This window comes from Chrysemys picta, chromosome 1 (assembly GCF_011386835.1).
Source record: "Chrysemys picta bellii isolate R12L10 chromosome 1, ASM1138683v2, whole genome shotgun sequence".
In the NCBI taxonomy this organism is placed as follows: domain Eukaryota; kingdom Metazoa; phylum Chordata; order Testudines; family Emydidae; genus Chrysemys; species Chrysemys picta.
The window spans coordinates 254,452,801-254,472,849 of NC_088791.1; the positions used below are offsets into that span (position 1 = coordinate 254,452,801).

The 20,049-nt window shown below is 41.4% G+C and overlaps 1 protein-coding gene across 1 annotated transcript in view; it reads right to left on the minus strand.

Annotated features, from left to right (window-relative positions):
• ITGBL1 (integrin subunit beta like 1) overlaps positions 1 to 20,049 on the minus strand; it is a 215,040-nt gene that overhangs the window by 105,533 nt on the left and 89,458 nt on the right. Inside the window, exon 3 of the mRNA XM_005303395.4 lies at positions 1,844 to 1,990. Coding sequence (XP_005303452.2) covers positions 1,844 to 1,990 — 147 coding nt within the window. The remainder of the gene's footprint in view (positions 1 to 1,843; positions 1,991 to 20,049) is intronic.

The window sequence follows — 20,049 nt, forward strand, 5'->3', positions numbered from 1 at the left end:
GTGAGTTATTTGTGTGTCTAATTTAAACATGTGTGTATGTTATCTGTTTCCACAATTGCTCGAGCCGCCTTTGATAATCCGGGTCTAAATGATGTTTAGCAAAGAGGGAGCTGTGTGGATGTAGCTTTATAACCAAGTCGTGGTCCTTCTCTTGTTCAAAGTGGTAAGTCAGTTACTTTGTTTTTGTAGTTTCTCTCATCTCTCTCTCTCTCTCTGACACATTGGGTCATGGCTCATTTCTGGTGTAAGACTTGATAATGACTCTCTATTGTTCAACCCTTCCCTTTGCCCATCAATATCTCAATATCTGACAAGATGTAGGAGAGTGTTTCGCTACTGCATTGAAGAAAATACCAAAACATGACAATATAAACTGACTACATAGAACAAACCTAGGTCCAGTAACCAGATATCTTTCACAAAGAGAATTTCCACAACTCTGGGTTTTACTGTCATGTTTTAAGGTGCACCACTTGAAGAAAGAGGCAGAAACTAAAGGTTTTTGTATAAACAGAAAAGCAAAAGGAGAGAGAGTGCAGCTCTGATTACAAGAAAACCTAGTCTTTCATGAGAGCTTTGCCTGCACACAAACTGCCTCCCTTTTTAAAATTGAGCTCTCAGTCTTACCCTTAAGCAGCTGATTGAGTCTCCACCAAACAGTCCTGCCTTAATTTCTCTCCTGCCTATAGTCAAGTAACAAGTATCATATCAAACATGGATTAGATTCAGCTACGATAATTCCTAGTACTTTTGCAGTCTATGTTATCTCCAGCAAAGGAATGACAATGCTTAGTCATTAGTTTAGTGCCAAAATGCCAAAATGAGTAAGAGAACTATCCTGTAAGTATAAAATTACATACGTGTATGGGCTTAAATGTAAATTAAAATACTGGCAATGTTGGGCAAAAGTGTGAACTTGGCAACTCCTCCCACTGCCAGATTCACATAGAGATTTGTGAATGTTAATCAGCAGAATCTGATTTCAGTTCAGATTGCCTGCAAATGTCCACCAAAATGTTAAGGCTGTGCAGCTGGATCTTCAAGATAGTTGTATCTTCCCCTGTTTATCTACTTGGTAATTCCCACTGAGGTCAGCACGAATCATAAAACTTAAACAAAGGATAAAAAGAGTTACAACAGCTCAGAATGTAGAAGGGTTTTGGCTGGAGGTTCCATAACCAAAATTACATGGCAAATGTTTTGTGATAGCAAGTTTTAATAATCAGTGTTAAAGCTCCTGTTTAAATTTCCAGAAGGGATGTTTGCAAATGCCTCCTTTGCATCTGACCAAAACAAAAACATCTAAGCCCCTCTCAGTGTAAATGTTGTTACCACATCCTTTTGAGGAGTAAAACATCTGGCACAGCTGGAGTCTTCATCAATTTAAAATAGTTATGGATGAGCCAGAATACTAAAGAAAGCATTTTGAGTACACTTTAGAGGTAATTTAAAAGTCATACAAATATTTTCACATAAATCCTTATAAAAAGTTTAAACTAGCATTGCATATCATGTCTAGCAATCTGCATACTACAGTTTAGGTTACATTTTTCCCACTGATTTTTCTGGATGAAGAAGTTATTCAGAACAGCTGGAGTCCACATCAATTTCAAAGGAAAGACTCAGCCTGCTGACTCATTTTCATTGTATTATCTGAATTCCGTTACACACACACACACATGCTGACGAATAGAATTTCACAGAAGTTTAGTATGTCTCTATAAGTATACCAAGCAAGCTTTAAAACCATATTCTGTGAAGTTTTAATTAAACCATGTCAAATGTCATCACAATATACAAGGTAACACAGGAAGAACTTTAACCATTAAGGAAAATATCTTACCTGCATTAGAACAGATAATATCTTGAGAATTCTTACACATTTCATTGCTCTTCTTCCGTGTAAGGTTGCAAGTAGTTGGGTACTGACAAGAGTCACCATACCAGCCTTCATCACATTTGCATTTCCCACAATCACACTTTCCATGGCCTAGGAATTTAAGGAAACAGTGTCAAAATCAGTTATCATTCTAACTCATCTTTTCTAATCTACTTTTTAAAAAAGCTACAGTTGCATCAAAAACGTTTAAAGATGACATCCTTAACAGATTCTCTTTAAGTCACATTTGAACAATTATAAACATGACTGCTTTTCTAAAAGCTGGAAACAGTTTAAATTAACTTTGAAGAGAGATTTTAAATGTATGTAACTTTAGTTTCAGAGTGCATTATTTTGATAGTCCTGAATGGCTATTTTAAAAAGGGATTACAGAATTAGACTACTAGTACATAAATAATATTTATAGCCTGAAAACCCCTTTTTTTTTAGTATTTTAATTGCTAACCATTATTATCTCAAGAAAATGATTGCAAGAGCTTCTGATAGTGTTTAAAGACAATGGGATGTATATTTCATGAGTAGCATGAATATCATTGCTTGGTAGGTTAACACTGCAAGAGCTTCAAGGACCAATGCAACTGTTTCTTCCATCAATAGATGGTATGGTGTATAGCAGCGGAGATCTGTACACTACATGTCTTTTGCAATATCTTGCAGAGCAAAGATATTCATGTGAACTGTGAGCAAAGTATGTCATTTCAACTAATTTTTCTTTATACAAGGCCCAATAGGGTTTTACAAATCCTTTAAATGTCTTAAAAGATTTCTGACTAGATCACTGACTGCACTGTTCATTTATGTTGCAGTTGAACCATTGTATTCCAAATTAATCATTAAGCATAAATTACAGTCAGTTAATTTCCAGTTTCCTCTTTACACTTTTAGACTATGTATGATCTTGTATAAACTAGTCTATCAAGAACAACATATGGCTTCAAACAGTTGCACACAAAGGGCATCTATCTAATTGTCAGGTGAGCATTCTAAATGGGTCACTTAATTTCTCATCAATAAAATCTTACAACAGTTGATTTTAAATATGTCAATTTGTCTGCAGTTAGAAACAACAACATTAAAGTACAACACACCTTCTGCTAATATACGGGAATTTAAATAAGCTATTGTAAATAAATTGCTTTCATGATGTAAAACCAGTTTATTTGCTAATTAAATACATTTTGTATTTGCTGTCTCCGGTGGTCCAAAAACACAGCTCAATAATTAAAGGACATGTTAAAGAACATCATTATTCAGTTCTTTTTAAATAAACAAATAAATAAATCTAGTAAATAATATAAAAATATTTGTTAAAGACTTGTCTGATGACTTGTTCATATGATCTCTGTTTGCACATGAAAAAGGTGAATCCCAGCAGAAAGAGAGTAGAGGGCATAATATTTATATAACATTTTCCTGCTTCAGTGGTGGTTAATGGCATAACCCTCACTGGTAAAGGAAGATAAGCCCTAGTGGAGCTAAACCAAACCAAAATAAAACAAATAACTAAAAGCCATTTCCTTCTCCATTTTAAAGAATACTCCAGACAGCAGCTAAGGCTTCTTCCATCCCAGCTTCCCTGATGATTTACTGGCTCAATCTCTGCTGGTTAAGAAAAGAAGCTCCAATAAAAAGGAGAAATACTTTTTTCGCTGTTGTTCCTTTAACTAAACAATACAGCAACTCAGTGACAACTGCTGCACACTTTCCCTTACTTGGTCTGGCAGCAATCTCTCTCAGTCATCGGAGATAGACATGAATCAAAATACATTAGTGCACAAAGGAGAAAACTTAGGAGTGTGACTGTACATGTATATGCATGTCTCTTTTAGAAAAACAAACATTTGAAAATATTTTGATAATCACTCTTAAAAGTGAAAAAATCTGAGTGTGAAGTCCTTAAGTTAGCCTCTCTCTTTTTCTGTTTATTATGGGCCAGTTCGCCAGTCTGGGATCTAGACCAGAGTAAGAGGGGTAAGACTGTAAGAGTGTATTTGTAGATGCATGTCTCATTTATTGTACTTACTGTATTTGTTGAGCACTAACAGGACACAAAAATATAGTTTTCATTCCCAAGAGTTTACAGTCTAAAAGATAGACACAGAACAGATTTGGTCTTTTGTTTAAGGCACCAAATTGGAATTCAGTAGATTGGGTTCATTTCCTGGTACTGCCACAGACTGTCTGCATGACTTTGGGCAAGTCACTTAGATCCTCCTGTTGTAAAAGTGGGGATTAATAATACTCCTGTTTCTCATAAAGGTGTTGAGGTGATGCCGGCAATTACAGACTGGTAAGTCTAATGTCAGTACCGGGCAAATTAGTTGAAACAATAGTAAAGAATAAAATTGTCAGACACCTAGAAGAACATAAACTGTTGAGCAATAGTCAACATGGTTTCTGTAAAGGGAAATTGTGTCTTACTAATCTATTAGAATCCTTTGAAGGCGGTCAACAAACATGTGGACAAGGGGGGATCCAGTGGACATAGTGTACTTAGATTTCTAGAAAGCCTTTAACAACCCCCTGCTTGAAGCAGGACCAATCCCCAGACAGTTTTTACCCCAGTTCCCTATATGGCCCCCTCAAGGATTGAATTCACAACCCTGGGTTTAGCAGGCCAATGCTCAAACCACTGAGCTATCCCTCCCCCCTGCCATCTAAACAAGAAAATAAATCAATAAGGAACCATTAGGAAAGAGAGATAATAAGAACAAAAATATAACATAATGCCACTATATTAATCCCTGGGATGCATTAACCTTGAATACTGCATGCAGTTCTGGTCTCTCCAGCTAAAAAAAGATATATTAGAATTGGAATATAGAAGGGCAACAAAAATGACTAGGGATATGGTACAGCTTCCATATGAGGAGAGATTTTAAAAAAGGAGACAGTTCAGCTTAAAAAAGAGATGACTCAGGGGGATATGATAGAGGTCTATAAAATAATAAATGGTGTGGAGAAAGTGAATAAAGAAGTGTTATTTACCCTTCACATAACATAAGAACTAGGGGGTTACTCAATGAAATTAATAAGCAGCAGGTTTAAAACAAACATAAGGAAGTAGTTCTTTACACAACACACAGTCAACCTGTGCAACTCATTGCCATGGGATGTTGTGAAGGGTAAAAGTATACGCGGGTTAAAAAAAGAATGAAGTTCAGGGAGGATAGGTCTATCAATGGCTATTAGCCAAGATGGTCAGGGAGGCAACCTGAGGCTCTGAGTGCCCCTAAACCTCTGACAGCCAGCAGCTGAGACTGGACAATAGCAGATGGATCACTTGATAATTGCCCTCTTCTGTTCATTTTCTCAGAAGCATCAGGCTCCGGCCACTGTCAGAAGACAGGATACTGGGCTAAATAGATGATTGGTCTGACCCAGTTTGGCCATTCTTATGTAAGGAATTGTGCTGTCTTTTAAATAATTTTTCATATATTTTTCTGAGGCACTCTCCATCAGGCACTGAGTTTAAAGCTGTACTTGAGAAGTTGACCTTGCAGTGCACCAAGTTCTTAAATAAAGCCCTTGGTTCACTAAGCAACTACATTAGATATATTGCCTCTGGTGGAATTTCAATTTACATTTCTAGGAATAACCTGCAGTGACAAGGGGGAAAAAATGTTATAGGCATATTCTCCTGTTGGACATTTGAGATCCAGCTTATTCCAAGACAAATCATCTTCAAAACAAACAAACAAAAACAATTCCCAAAAAATCTCCCAGCCTTTCAGATGGAGGTAATTTTTTCTGATTTTTTTTTACTTCTAGGATTTCACTCACCTTTGATAACTAAAAACTTAGCCATTATTTGTGATAACACAGTCCAGAGCAGGGGTGGCCAACCTGTGGCTCCGGAGCCACACGCGGCTCTTCAGAAGTTAATATGTGGCTCCTTGTATAGGCACCGACTCCAGGGCTGGAGCTACTGGCGCCAACTTTCCAATGTGACAGGGTCTGCTCACTGCTCAACCCCTGGCTCTGCCACAGGCCCTGCCCCCAGTCCACCCCTTCCTGGCCCCTCCCCTGAGCTTGCTATGTCCTCGCTCCTCCTCCTCCCACCCAGAGCCTCCTGCATTCCACGAAACAGCTGATCGGGAGGGAGGGGGAGGAGGAGGCGCTGGGAGTGGGGGGGGAGCTGCTGACTTATTACGGTGGCTCTTTGGCAATGTACATTGATAAATTCTGGCTCCTTCTTAGACTCAGGTTAAGAGGTGAGCAAAAAAAAATTATCTTAAATTTTTTTCCAGCAAAAAAATTCAGATTCAGTAACTAATTCGTGTTGGTTTTGTCATGTTGGTGCAGTCAAAAAAACAAAGACAATTAAAAAATCTAAATGTTTTTGCTGCCACATGTTCAAAATGAAACATTCCAATTTTTCAATTCAAAATGACTTTTTCCAATTTCCTATAATTTTATTAAAAAACAATCATGAGCATCTTAAAACGGTCAAAATCTAAACAAACCATTTTGTTTTACCTAAAGCAATTATTCTTCCCTCTTTTTCAGAATTGCTAGCAAACAGGAGATCCATTATCCACATAGCTCTAGTCACCAGGGACTTTCCAAAGAACAGAAATGAATGCAGAAATTTTAGAAAAACAAACATTTGAAAATATTTTGATAATGGCTCTTAAAAAATGAAAAAATCTGAGTGTGAAGTCCTTAAGTTAGCCTCTCTCTTTTTCTGGTTATTATGGGCCACTTCGCCAATCTGTGATCTAGACCAGTCGTCTCCAAAGTGGGGTGCGCAAGACGATCCTTCAGGGTGCGCGGCAGGAGGAGCACCGCCAGCGCAGCGCCGCTATTTTTTTTCCCCCCCCTCAGCAGTTTGGCCAAGAGTCCGAACAGCTTTTTTTTTTTTTTTTTGCTTAGACAGTTCGGCCAGGAGCACGGGGTGCATGCTCAAAAACTTTTTACTGATGGGGATCTAGACCAGAGTAAGAGTGGTAAGACATTTGGTGATGCCTCTGCAGCACCCAGGGAGGAAGTCTGAGTGCATGTCTACACTACAAAATAAAGTCGACTTAATGTAATTTGACCTCGAGCCTCTGAATTAATTAAGTCGATTGTGCGTGACTACACCATGCTCATTGTGTCGGTGGAGTGCAATTCACAGTTGCTGCTGGCAGTCTCAGAGCAGCTGCACACGGTTGAGCACTGTTTCTGGTCACATGAAACAAGCTCTGACTGATGGGACCGCATCATTTTGCAGGTATGGGACGACGAGCAGTGGCTGCAGAACTTTCGAATGCAGAAGGACACTTTCCAGGAACTTTGTGCAGTGCTTTCCCCAGCCCTGCAGTTCAGCAACACAAAACTGAGACCTGCTCTGACACTGGAGAAGCAAGTGGCGATCGCTGTATGGAAGCTTTCAATGTCAGACAGTTACCGGTCAGTAGCGAATCAATTCGGAGTAGGTAAATCAGTGGTGTGTAATCTGCAGCCTGTGGACTGTAAGCAGCCCGTCAGGGTAATCCGCTGGTGGGCCACGAGACAGTGTTTACATTGATCGTCCACAGACACGGCCGCCTGAAGCTCCCAGTGGCCGCAGTTCATCGTTCCCGGCTAATGGGAGCTGCGGGAAGTGGCGTGGGCCACAGGGACCTGCTGGAGGGAGGTTGTGAGCCAGGCGATGCTGATTGGCTGTTCAGCAGGGGCTGCAGAGGGACTCTACCCTCCTGCGTCTATTCCTGCAGCTCAACCAGACACCTCAAAATGACTGATTGGTCCCTCATAATCTGAAGCATCTCATCCCGCATGCCATGCTTATGCTCCTGGGATGCTTTCCTGCTCTCCATGTCCACATCTAATTTCTCAGTCAGTGAAATCCTCCAGGCTCTGAGGTGTGTATCAGCTATCCCTGAGGTGTTCATTAGCTTGGTGAACATGTCCTCCCGTGTCCTCTTTCTCCTTCTTCAAATCAGTGAAGGTCTCTGTACAGGTGTTGATAACATAGCGAAGGACACATTTCCCAGCTTTAAGGCATGAAAAAGAACAAAGCAACCACTGTAAATGCATACAATGTTTCCAGAGCAAGGCTGTTTTTATAAAAACAAAAACGAAATTCAAACCCCTTATTATGCTAGGTGCAAGCCATAACATAATCAGAATCCCTACCTATTCAATGAGCTGTTTTGCTGTTCCAGCCATGGTGAGTAGGCACCTTGAGTCAGGGGTGACTGAACTTTTCCTGAAGTTTGTGGCAGACTTATGTTGGGAGCATAGGTAGCTAGTTGAACAACAGCCCTTCCCCCTAGCAACATGGGATGTTGTTTAAGAACAGGGGGCAGGGAGTGTTTTCTCTCCCAAATTGCGAAATTTCACATTGGGGGGCCTCCGAAAGGGTGGGAGAAAAACACAGGAAGCCCACCCCCAGTCTGGTATCAGCCAATTGAACTACATGGCGATCCATGCCAAGCACATTAAAGGCAGCTTGGTTTGGCGATCTGGAATTCATGCGGGGTGGGGGTCTACATGCTCTATTGTTTGTTGTATGAGCACTTTTAATGAAAACTTCCCTTGTTTCTTCTAGGTGACCCTATGTGATATCAGTCTCCTGAGGGTAACAGAGGTGGAAAGGGAGGAGATGATGCAAGGTCTGGGTATAGACTTGGTCCTTATGCTGCTATGCTGTGTACTGCAATGAAGCCAGCAGAATTAATTCAGGAGTTGCATGGGAAAGTGTCCTACCATGGTAGAAGAAATAAGGCTGCCCTCCCCAGAAACTTTCTGCAAAGGATTGCAGAGAACCTCCATGAAAGTTTCCTAGAGATCTCCATGGAGGATTCCCGGGCCACCCGGGGGCCACCCTCTGCATAGCTGGAGCGGCCTCTTGGAAGTAGTGACCCACAGCACTTCACTTTGTCTTCACAGTAAACTTGCAATAAAACCGAATTTGTGTGCCCGCTAAAGTTTAACTGGAATTTGATTGGAACTTTATACTCACCAGAGGTGCCTTCCCCGGCATTACAGTCAGCCACCATAATGTCCTGCAACCCACAGGGCTCCAAGTTTAAAAATATTTCCTGGCTCTCGGGGAGAATGGATCCACCGCTCGCCTGCCTCCCATTCTCCTCCTCCTCTTCCTTATGCACCATATTGTCCTCTTTGTTGTCCCTAGACTCACACATCTGAGAGGTGTCCACATTGCTTTTGGGGGTACTGGTAGGGTCACCCCTGAGAATTGCATGCAGCTCACTGTAGAACCGGCACGTGTGGGGGTCAGAACCAGAACTACTGTTTGCCTCCCTTGCCTTCGGGTACACTTTGCGAAGTTCTTTTATTTTCACACGGCACTGCTCTGTGTCCCTCGTGTAGCCCTTCTCGCCCATAACCCCACGCGATCTTGGCATAGATGTCAGCATTTCTTCTGCTGGTTAGGAGCTCTGCCTGCATAGACTCTTCTCCCCATACAACAATAAGATCCACCACCTTCTGTGCAGGCTAGGCTGGAGCACGTTTGGGGTATAGAGTCTCCATGATCAGCTGTGCTGGTGTGCTCCCAGTGTTAATCAAATAGGAAATGGGAATTCAAAAGTTCCCGGGGCTTTAGCAGGGGAGGTGCTGTTTGCTATGTACCTGGCTGCAGTGCAGCGGAGTTGAGAACGATATCCAGAGAGGTCACAGATGAACCGTGTGGGACACCACCGTGAGGCCAATTAAGTTGAATTACACAACGCTGTGTCTGAACTACCTCACTGTTAACCCATGAAAATTTAATTAAGCGCTACGCCTCTCGCAGAGGTGGAGTACAGAAGTCGACATTAGAGGCAACTTAGATCAGTGTAAAGCAGCCAGTAGTGTAGACAAATACATTAACAGGTCAATTTAAGGTGGCTTCCATCGACCTTACTCTGTAGTGTAGTCCAGGCCTGAGAGTCACAATCTCTTGCTGCTCCAGGTGAAATGCAGCTTTTGCCTTTTCTTTTCAGCCATGTTTTAAAGACTTAATTTTCTCCACTAAAGCTATACAAAATGTAGTTTAACAGGCTAAAACACTAAGGGAAAGCGACATTATTAAATGGATTGGTTAAAAATGATTGAGAAGGTTGTCTTTTTATTACAGTAAATAATTATTATTATTATTATTAATCCAGGATGGTTTGTTCCTGACATATGGAGTCCTTTAATTTTAAGGCACCTAAAATTAGGGGAATTCAGACACTTGAAGCCAGCACAGAGTGATAGGGACTAGAAATTCATATCTTCACACAGCTTAATGGCATACATCAAGTGACACAGCAGTCCTAGTGTCTAACGGATGGGCAATAACAACAATAATAAATAACCACCATTATAAATAGCATTAATTGTTAACTCTATTAGCAGTATTAACAGAGGCACTGAGGATTAAACGGGAATGGAAGCTGAATTACCTTCTTTCTGCTATACCGGGGTGGGGAAGCCTACAACCTGCTTCATTTCATCCAGCCCACAGCAAGTCTCCATGCCATGGGCCGGAAGCCCTGGGCCTCGGTGCCCCCATATGGGGCTGGAGCCGCGAGTGCCGGCTCACCCTGCAGCGGGGGGAAGCTGAGTTTGCCAGGCTGTTAAAAGTCCAGTCGGCTCCATGCAGCTCCCAGAAGTGACCGGCATGTCCCTGCAGCCCCTAGGAGCAGGGGCAATCAGGGAAGCTCTGTGCACTGCCCCTGCCCCCAGAGCTGGCTCCATAGCTCCCATTGGCCAGGAATCGCGGCCACTGGGAGCTGCGGGGCGGCGCCTGCAGGCGCAGGAAGTGCACACTTGCAGAGCTCCCTGGCCCCTCCATTTCGGGGCTGAACATGGCGGCCACTTCTGGGAGCAGCAAGAAGCCAGGGCAGGCAGGGAGCCTGCCTTAGCCCCACTGCACTGCCGACTGGGAGCCGCCTGAGTTAAGTGCTACCCAGATGGAGCCTGCACCCTGAACGCCCAGCCCCACGTTGGAACCCCCCCACACTCTAACTCCCTCCCAGACTCCACACCCCCACTCGTACTCCAACCCCCTGACCCAGGTCAGAACCCCCTCCCACACCCAAATTCCCTCCCAGAGCCCGGACCCAAAACCTCCTCCTGCACCCCAACCCCTGCCCCAGCCCTGATCCTGCTTCTGCACTCCAAACCCCTTGGCCCCAGGCCAGAGCCCCCTCCTGCATCCCAAACCCCTCATCCCCAGTCCCACCCCAGAGCCTGCACCCCCAGCCGGAGCCTTCACCCCTTCCTGCACCCCAACCCCCTTCCCCAGCCTGGAGCCCCCTCCCACACTCTGAACCCCTCATTTCTGGCCCCACCCCAGAGCCTAGGGGAAGCCCTGAGCCTCCATGCCCCCCCACAGGGCTGTGTGTGGCCTGCAACTGATTTTTTCTGTGGGTCAGTGGCCCGATAGAAAAAAGGTTCCCCACCCCTGTGCTATACCATTCAATAAAGCGCCAAATGAAGAATCAGTCAGAACAAGCCTACAAATATTAAGACATGCCCTCAGAAAATAAATTCAAAATTCAGTACTGCCAATGTTATTTTGTTATCAGATTTTAAACTGTTATGACAGTTAGATGACAGAAAAGTTAAATGATCGTTTTTATATATAATATACTTCTATAAACACATTCATACATACACACACATATATAATACACACATATAACTATATCATCTAAATATTTCTTACAAGTGATATCCCTTTTATTCATCATATTGCTGTAAGGAGTAAGTACTTTGCTAGTTTCTATATAAACTATGGTCAGTGTGATTGATAGCAGCAATTTCAAAATCACCTAATCACATACCGCTATACAAAATTATTTCACTTGAAAAGATCATTGTTCTAGAAGAGGCAGCCCTTGTTACATATTAGCTGTTAACAAATAATATTATTTTAAGAAACTGCTTAAGGCTAACATCAACGCTGTACATTGTACATAACGTATAATGCTCTTTTTAGGGGAAAATGTCCAGTATTTGTTGTTTTATTATAGTAATAGCAGAAGGAAGACCTGGATCACATAATATATTTTAAATCAGTAGCTTTAGAAACAGTAACACACTAAAAAGTCAAATTACTGATAAAAAAAAGTCAAAATGTTGCCCTCTGGAGGATATTTCTGACATTAAAAATATTGTACAAGGTTTGGTAGAAACAAAACTTCATCATTGTAGGATAAAACTATCAGAATTTGCATAATATATTGTCTTACTTAGTTTCCTTAAATGAGTGCAAATAAAGGAGAAATGGTTTTCAAAATTGAGATTTTAATTATCCTCTTTTTATCCCAAAAGACTCAGATACATCTGTATGTAGAGATAGAATAGCACATAATGCATAATTTTACATTTAGCTTGGGAGTATTAAAAATATAGTTACCATGAACTGAAGGTTTTATTTCAATTGCACAGACTGGATATTTTAAATTACAGCAAATTTTATTTTTTTTAAATACATAAATAAATGTATTTTTAAAATATTTTTAAAACCAAGGTATTTGTCATCATCATAAATAAATTGGGAAGTTTGAGATTGAAACATATTTCCAACCAACCTACATGTCCTCCCAAATAAATTCATGTTACCCCTGCCCTAATAAATTCTTCCCAAAAATCAGGGTCCTTTTTGCAGTGCCACTCTTCAGCTTCTGCTCCAGGCTGCAGGGGCAGGACTGCTGGGAACATACCCACTCTCCCTTCAGCACAGGCAGGGCAACTGGGATCCTCATAGCCCCTCTCAGGCCTATAAGCGTGGTAGGGCTGTGAGGTCCTTCACTCTCCTCTCAGGCTTGCAGGAGTGGTAGAGAGAATGACCATGAGCAACTTCCCCTCTCCTTCAGACCTGCAAGGGGAGCAGGTACTTCCCAACCCTTGCCAGGCCTGTTGGGGAAAGGAAGCTGGGCAGAGCAAAAAGGATGTTCACCCCTCCTCTCAGGCTTTGGGGGACAGGGAACTCAGATACTTGGCTCTAGTAAGGGAGGGCCACTAGGGTCTACATATTGATAAGTGGGGAGTGAGTTAACAAGGTAACATTTTACATTCATGCCCTCAGGCATTAGAAGGGTGTGTGTCTGTAAGGGGCCATCTAATCATCACATTTCCAGTCTGATGGGTATATGTTTCTTCTCTAAGCAAAGTGTGGACTAAGACTGCAACAGAGAACGAGTCGAGAGTACAGAACAGAGTTCCTGTTCCCAGGGCTGCCCGGGGGGCGGGGGGGGGGGAAAGTGGGGCAATTTGCCCCAGGCAAATTCTATAGTATTGAAACTTTTTTTATGGAAGGGGCCCCCAAAATTGCTTTGCCCCAGGCCCCCTGAATCCTCTGGGCAGCCCTGCCTGTTCCCAGCATGGAAGACATTTCTTTTGGCTTTGACTGAAATGCCTTCCTTCCTCTCTTTGGCACCTCCAAGGCTCTGTATGGGATGGGTAGTCTGCTCACCAGACTGCTCCAGCTCTGCTCGGGGCTGGTAGGGAATTGGGACCAACAGCAATGGCTGGCTGGGGGCAGGAGTGAAAAGGAAGCAACTTTCTCATCAATTCCTTGTTTGCACCTGGCTTCTGCAAGCTTGAAAAAGTGCCTTAGAATCAGGAGTGTTAGGGTATGTCTGCACTGCAAATGGGGATAACAATTGCAGTGTAGATGCTTGGGCTCAGTCCAGAGCCCAGGCTCTGACGCCCAGCAAGTTGGGGGGGGAGGGATATCTACACTGCAATTTTTATCCCCATAGTGCAAGCCCCGCAAGCCCAAGTCAGTTGACCTGGGCTCTGAGACTCTCTGCCACATTTTTTCCCTTCAGTATAGACTTACCTTGAGATATCAAAACAGAGTTTTCAAATGCTGAAGCATACACAGCTTGAGTTCTTCTATGGCTTTACGTGGCCACTTCCCTGACTGAGGGTTGAAGAAGTGCACCACACCAGCAGCAGTGGCTGAACGTATTCTGCCTGCCGTGCTTTTGCTGAGCATACTCGGGGCAGTTCTTCCATTGCCTTTTTGGAGGAACAAGATGCACTGCCAAGGGCCAGCCTAGAATTTCCAATCTGTGACTAGAGGAAGAAGTCCATGGCATCACCCTCACTCCATACAGTCTTGCCCTACTGGGACATGTGATGTCACTGAGTGCACTAACTCTCTACATCTGGGGTTCAAGAAGCACAAGCACCAGGATTCTGGCTGTCACCATACAGTTGCCCAAGGCAGAGAAAGGTTTCCCTGCACTTTCTTCCTATTTTTACCTGCATACCATGCAAGAGCAGCCAAAATCTGGCTTCCGAACACCAAGCACTACACTTTGCCAACTTTGCTTTCTACTGCCATAAGAGTAAAACATGAGAAACTCAATGTGTGTGTGTGTATGTGCAGACCCTGGTACGCAGAACTTTATGCACAGAACTTTACATAGGCTCCAGAATGGAAATTGGTAATGAAACTTTCAACTCCCAGTAACCGGTTTTGACAACTGAGGCTTGCCACCTCTTGATGGATATTTGCTACCACCTCCTGATGGATTTTATAGTTTCATAGAGTTTAAGGCCAGAAGGGACCAGCAGATCATAGAGTCATAGATTCCAAGGCCAGGAGGGACTATTGTGATCATCTATTCTGATCTCCTGAATAACACAGGCCATAGAACTTCCCCAAAATAATTCGCAGAGCACATCTTTTAGAAAAACATCCTATCTTGATTAAAAAACTGCAAGTAATGGAGAATCCACCATAACATTTGGCAAATTGTTCCGATGGTTAATTATGCTCACGGTTATCAGTGTGATATAATGTGATCTAGTTTGATCTCCTGAATATCAAAGGCCATTACATTTCACACAGTTACCCCTACATTGAGCCCAATAACTTGAGTAAAACTAAGACTAATGTGATCAATTCACCTCTCACACCTTCTCTTTGATAAGCTGAATAGGTTGAGCTCCTTAAGCCTCACATCATAAAGCTTCTTTTCCCTAGATCATCTTTGTGGCCCTCTTTTAAACTCCCACCAGTATTTCCACATCCTTCTTGAAGTGTGGACACCAGAACCAGCCACAGTATTCTTGTAGCAGTCTTACCAATGTTGTGTACAGAAATAAGATCACATCCCTACTTCTACTCCAGTCAATATTCATAACACATACATACAACAGAAAGACAAACACATTCCCCACCTGAGTCTTATACCCATCTGTCATAAACAGACAGTTAAGGGGTAATGCCTCTTTTACCTGTAAAGGGTTAAGAAGTTCACCTATCCTAGCTGACGCCTGACCAGAGGAACCAATGGGGGGACAAGATGTTTCAAAAGGAAGAAGGGAAGTTCCCTTTGTCTAAGTCAGTTTCAGTTTTGGCCGGAGTGGAAAAGATCAAGGAATCAGCCTCTTATCAGAGTAGTGAGTATTAGAAAAGGAATAAATAGGTTTATGTTTATTTTCTTTTGTAACTTGTCTTGTGCAATTAGAGGAATAATCAAATTGGGATTTCTTTTGTATATCTAAGGTTTTGCCCAGGGGAACATCCTCTGTGTTTTGAATCTGTTGTCTGTGAGAGTAGCTTGTATGCTAATCTCTCAGAGGTTTTTCTGTCACCTTTCTTTATTTAATTAAAAGTCTTATTTTTAAGAACCTGATTGATTTTTTCCTTAGTTAATATCCAAGGGGGTTGGATCTGGACTCACCAGGAATTGGGGGGGGGAAAGGGGGCGGGAATGAGTAATTCCTCCTTGTTTTAAGATCCAAGGGTTTGGATTGGTGTTCACCAGGGAATTGGTGGAGGAGTCTCTCAAGGCTACCCAGGAAAGGGTTATAGTACTTGGGAGGGAAAGATTTTGCGGGGGGAAGACAGAGTTTCCCAAATGACTCAAATATTTGGGTGGTGGCAGCAAAACTAGATCTAAGCTGGTGATTCAGCTTAGGGGTTCTCATGCAGGTCCCCACTTCTGTACCCTAAAGTTCAGAGTGGGGGTGAAACCTATGACACCATCACCACTGTTGTTAGAGTTATGGTTGTACTTTCTGTTTTTGTTTGGATTTTGGAGCTTTGTGAATATGTTCTGTGGGTAAACATGCATTACATTTGACATTTCTGCTTGGATGTTAATTAAATGATAATCTAATTGTTCACTTCCTGGGGAGGGAGAGTCTGAAGTGGTTTTGGTAGTAATCTTAAGATATAGGATAGCAAACGTAACTGTCTCACAAGGGAGTTTTAGTTTATGGATTTCCCAGTTTTGGGGGGAAAAGTTATGGAAAAAATTATGTTATGACTACAGCTGGTTGAATGTTTTCTGACACAACATTTGTCCATCACAAAATTCAAATTTGTCAAAACTGAAACATTCATGGGAACGTGTTGTTTTCGATGAAATTTCTTTTTGAAAGAAATCAAGATGAAGCATGTCTTTAAAGTTGAAACATTCTGTTTCATCCTTACTGGAATGTAACATTTTGATTTTGAAACAATGTTTTGTTTTATAATTTACTTTATTTTGTATTTTATAAAATATGATATAAAAATGAAAAACAAATAAAATGAATACAAATTCAAATTGAATATAATTTAAAATAAAGAAATTAAAATGCATTCAAAATCTAAACACAATTTTTGATTGATCAGAAACAAAATACTAAATCAAAAATTCATTTAACAAGAAATTTAATTTTCCCTTTTCGTTCAGATTCTGAATAAAAACAAATTTTGAAATTTTCTGAATTTCCCATGGAACATAAATTCGAAATTTTGCCCAGTTCTAGTTATGACAGATGGAAGACACAAATACATGTGGATTAGACACAGCACTGTAAATGATCTGAGGCCTAGTGGCCTTTTAGAACTTTGAGCCCATTTCCACACAGTATTGCCCTTTCTCCTGCTGCAGCTGCAGAAACAATACAACTGCAGCATACAAATGAACTAGAGAGGAATGCCAATGACTGGTTGAATTACTTCTGATGTCACGATAACACTACTTCAGAATACCCTGGCCCTAAGTATAATCAAAATAATTAGAGACAATATTGTTAATAAATTTGCTTAATTACATCTTAGTTTCTTCAAATGTAGCCTATTCAACAGAGAGAATGAGAATTTTTGGTTCTCTGGGAACTGTGGTTCTTCAGATAGACAGTCTACAAAGGAAACAGTAATCCCAAAAATCTTATTAAAGTACTTTTAAATTTTATCCCACAAACTATTTAAGCAGATTTACTTGTAAATCCTCAGAAAATCTTTACTCACCAATTATTATGTTCTGTAAATTTGGGGAAGATCCTTTGAATTCTTCATTAAAAAAAAACCCAAAGAGGTTTAATTATAAATCTCACTAACTATGCAGCCACTCTGGCATCCCCATAATAAGAAATAACAAATATAGGATTTGAAAACTAAGTGGAAGAGAAGGAAAAATCTCTCTCTCACACACAGACACACAAACACACACACTTTTTATACTTGTCTCTCAAAAGCACTTATTTTTTTTCCTCCAGTACTTATACCTCACAAGATATAAAATGTAATCAAGTTGGAAAATACTGTCAATAAGCTACATTTCTGTTTTTTGTCTCTGGGACTTGAATTCAAATCTTCTCCAAAGTGAAGTTACTAAACTGTAATAAAAATCAGTTGGATATTCTGAATGACTAGGAATCCAGAAAGCTATACTAAATTGATTCAACTCCAGTTTCTTACACGGGAGGTGGCACAAGTTGATACAATTTTAAATGTGATTCATGCTGTTTAGACAGATGACATAAATATCTCAGGAAGACAGAGATAAATTAGCTTTATCCATCAAAACAGTTTAGAGTCAAGGCTTGAGTTAATAATTCAACGGTTCTGTAAAAGATCTTTTACCTTATTAATGAATGATTTCTAATTTTTAAAGGTTATTTTTAAACAGCTTGAAGTAGGAAGTTCTTTTAGCAGACAAGGCTACTTTTAAAATGTTTTTTTGGCAGGGGAGTATATACTTTTTCTTGCTGCAGAATGTACACATATTCCCACACAGTAAAAATAAATTACACCCTTAGGCCCAAATAATCCCTTTTCATCAAGCAACCTGTAGAAGGGGGAAAGAAAGGGGGCAACTTTACATCTGTCACTGTGTAGAGAACCTAATACTGCTTCCTTATGAGGCAAAGAGATGAATGGCCTCAGAGGGCACAGACATGGGTAGTGGGTATCAAAGGCCAGGGCAGGCTAAACCACCCTGGACCCAGACTTGCTCATGTTCCACCCCAAAGCCCCGCCCTTTCTCCCCCTCTACCCAGAAGCTGGCGGGGGCTCACTCAGCTTCAGCTGGCCTGGACCCACTGGCGGCCAGGGGTGGCCCGGAGTGGCTCTGGTGTCAGCCCGATGCTGGTGCCAACTGGTGACTTGACCTGGTGCTGGGGCCAGCGCTGGAGGTACCAGCCAGCGTGGCTGGAGTGGGCAGACCAGCACTGTGGGGGGGAGGCTAGTGTGTCTCGGGCAAGCGGGATGGGACCCTTTCACCTGCAGGGGGGCTCAGGGCTCCAGCGGGTGGGGCAGGGGTGGAGCCTCAAATTAAGAGGCTGATTGGCTCTCCAGTCTGCATGCTGTGCATCACCTCTTTCTTCACGAATGCAGGGTAAAAGCTGCAGATCAAAAAAGTATACAACTCAGAGTAGTATTAATTTATCATAGATTCCAAGGCCAGAAAGGACCATTGTCACCATCTCTTCTAATCTGTATACCACAGGCCATAAAACTTCCCCAAAATAATTCCTAGAATATATCTTTTAGAAAAACATCCACTCTTGATTTTAAAATTGTCAGTGACAGAGAATCCAGCACAACCTTTAGTAAGTTGTTCCAATGGTTCATTATTCTCATTTTTAAAAACGAACACCTTATTTCCAGTCTGAATTTGTCTTCAACTTCCAGCCATTGGATTGTGTCATACCTTTCTCTGCTAGATTGAAGAGCCCATTATTAAATATTGGTTCCCCATGTAGGTACTTACAGACTGTAAGCAAGTCACTCCTTAAACTTCTCTTTGATAAGTTAAACAGATTGAGCTCCTTCAGTCTAGCAATATACGGCATGTTTTCTAATAATTAATCATTCTCCTGGCTCTTCTCTGAACCCTCTCCTATTTATCAACATCTTTTTTGAATTGTGGACACCAGAACTGGACACACTATTCCAGGAGTGGTTAAACCAGTGCCAAATACAGAGATAAAATAACTTCTCTACTCCTACTTGAGATTCCCTGTATATGCCCCCAATAATTGCATTTGCTTTTTTGGCGCAGAGAGCTCATGCTTAGCTGAATATCCACCATGACCAAATCTTTTTCAGAGTCCCTGCTTCCCAGGATAGAGTCCCCCATCCTGTAAGTATGGCCTACATTATTTGTTCCTAGTTGTATACATTTACATTTAGCCACATTAAAATGCATATTGTTTGCTTGTGCTCAGCTTACCAAGCAACCCAGTTCCTTCTGTATCAGTGACTTGTTCTCTTTATTATTTACCACTCCCTCAATTTTTGTGTCATCTGCAAATTTTTAGTGGTGGTTTTATGTTTTCTTCCAGATCATTGATAAACATGTTAATTAGTGTAGGGCCAAGAACTAATCCCTGCGGGATCACACTAGAAACACATTTGTTTGACGATGATTCCCCATCTACAATTAAATTTTAAGACTTATCAGTTAGCCAACTGTTAATCTATTTAAAGTGTGTCAAATTTTATATCTTTCTAGTGTTTATCAACTTTATCAACCAAACTAGTAATCTCATAAAAAATATCAAGTTAGTTTGAAAGGATCTATTTTCCATAACCCCACGCTAATTGGAATTAATTATATTACCCTCCTTTAATTCTTTATTAATCAAGTCCCAAATCAGCCACTCAGCCAGCTCTTGGATGCAAGTTATCTAGACCTACTGATTTTAAAATGTCTAACTTTAGTAGCTGCTATTTAACATCCTCATGAGATACTAGGGGAAGGGGAAGATTGTGATCATATGATATGACTACATCATCTGTTGTTTCCCAAACACAGAACAGAAATATTTATTGAACACTTCTACCTTTTCTGCATTATCATTGAAAATTCCACCATGTCCATCTAATAACTGACCAATACCATTGTTAGGATTCTTTTTGGCCCTAATATACTTTAAAAACTCCTTTTTATTGTCTTTAACTCAGCTGGCCATGGATTTCTCCTTGTGTC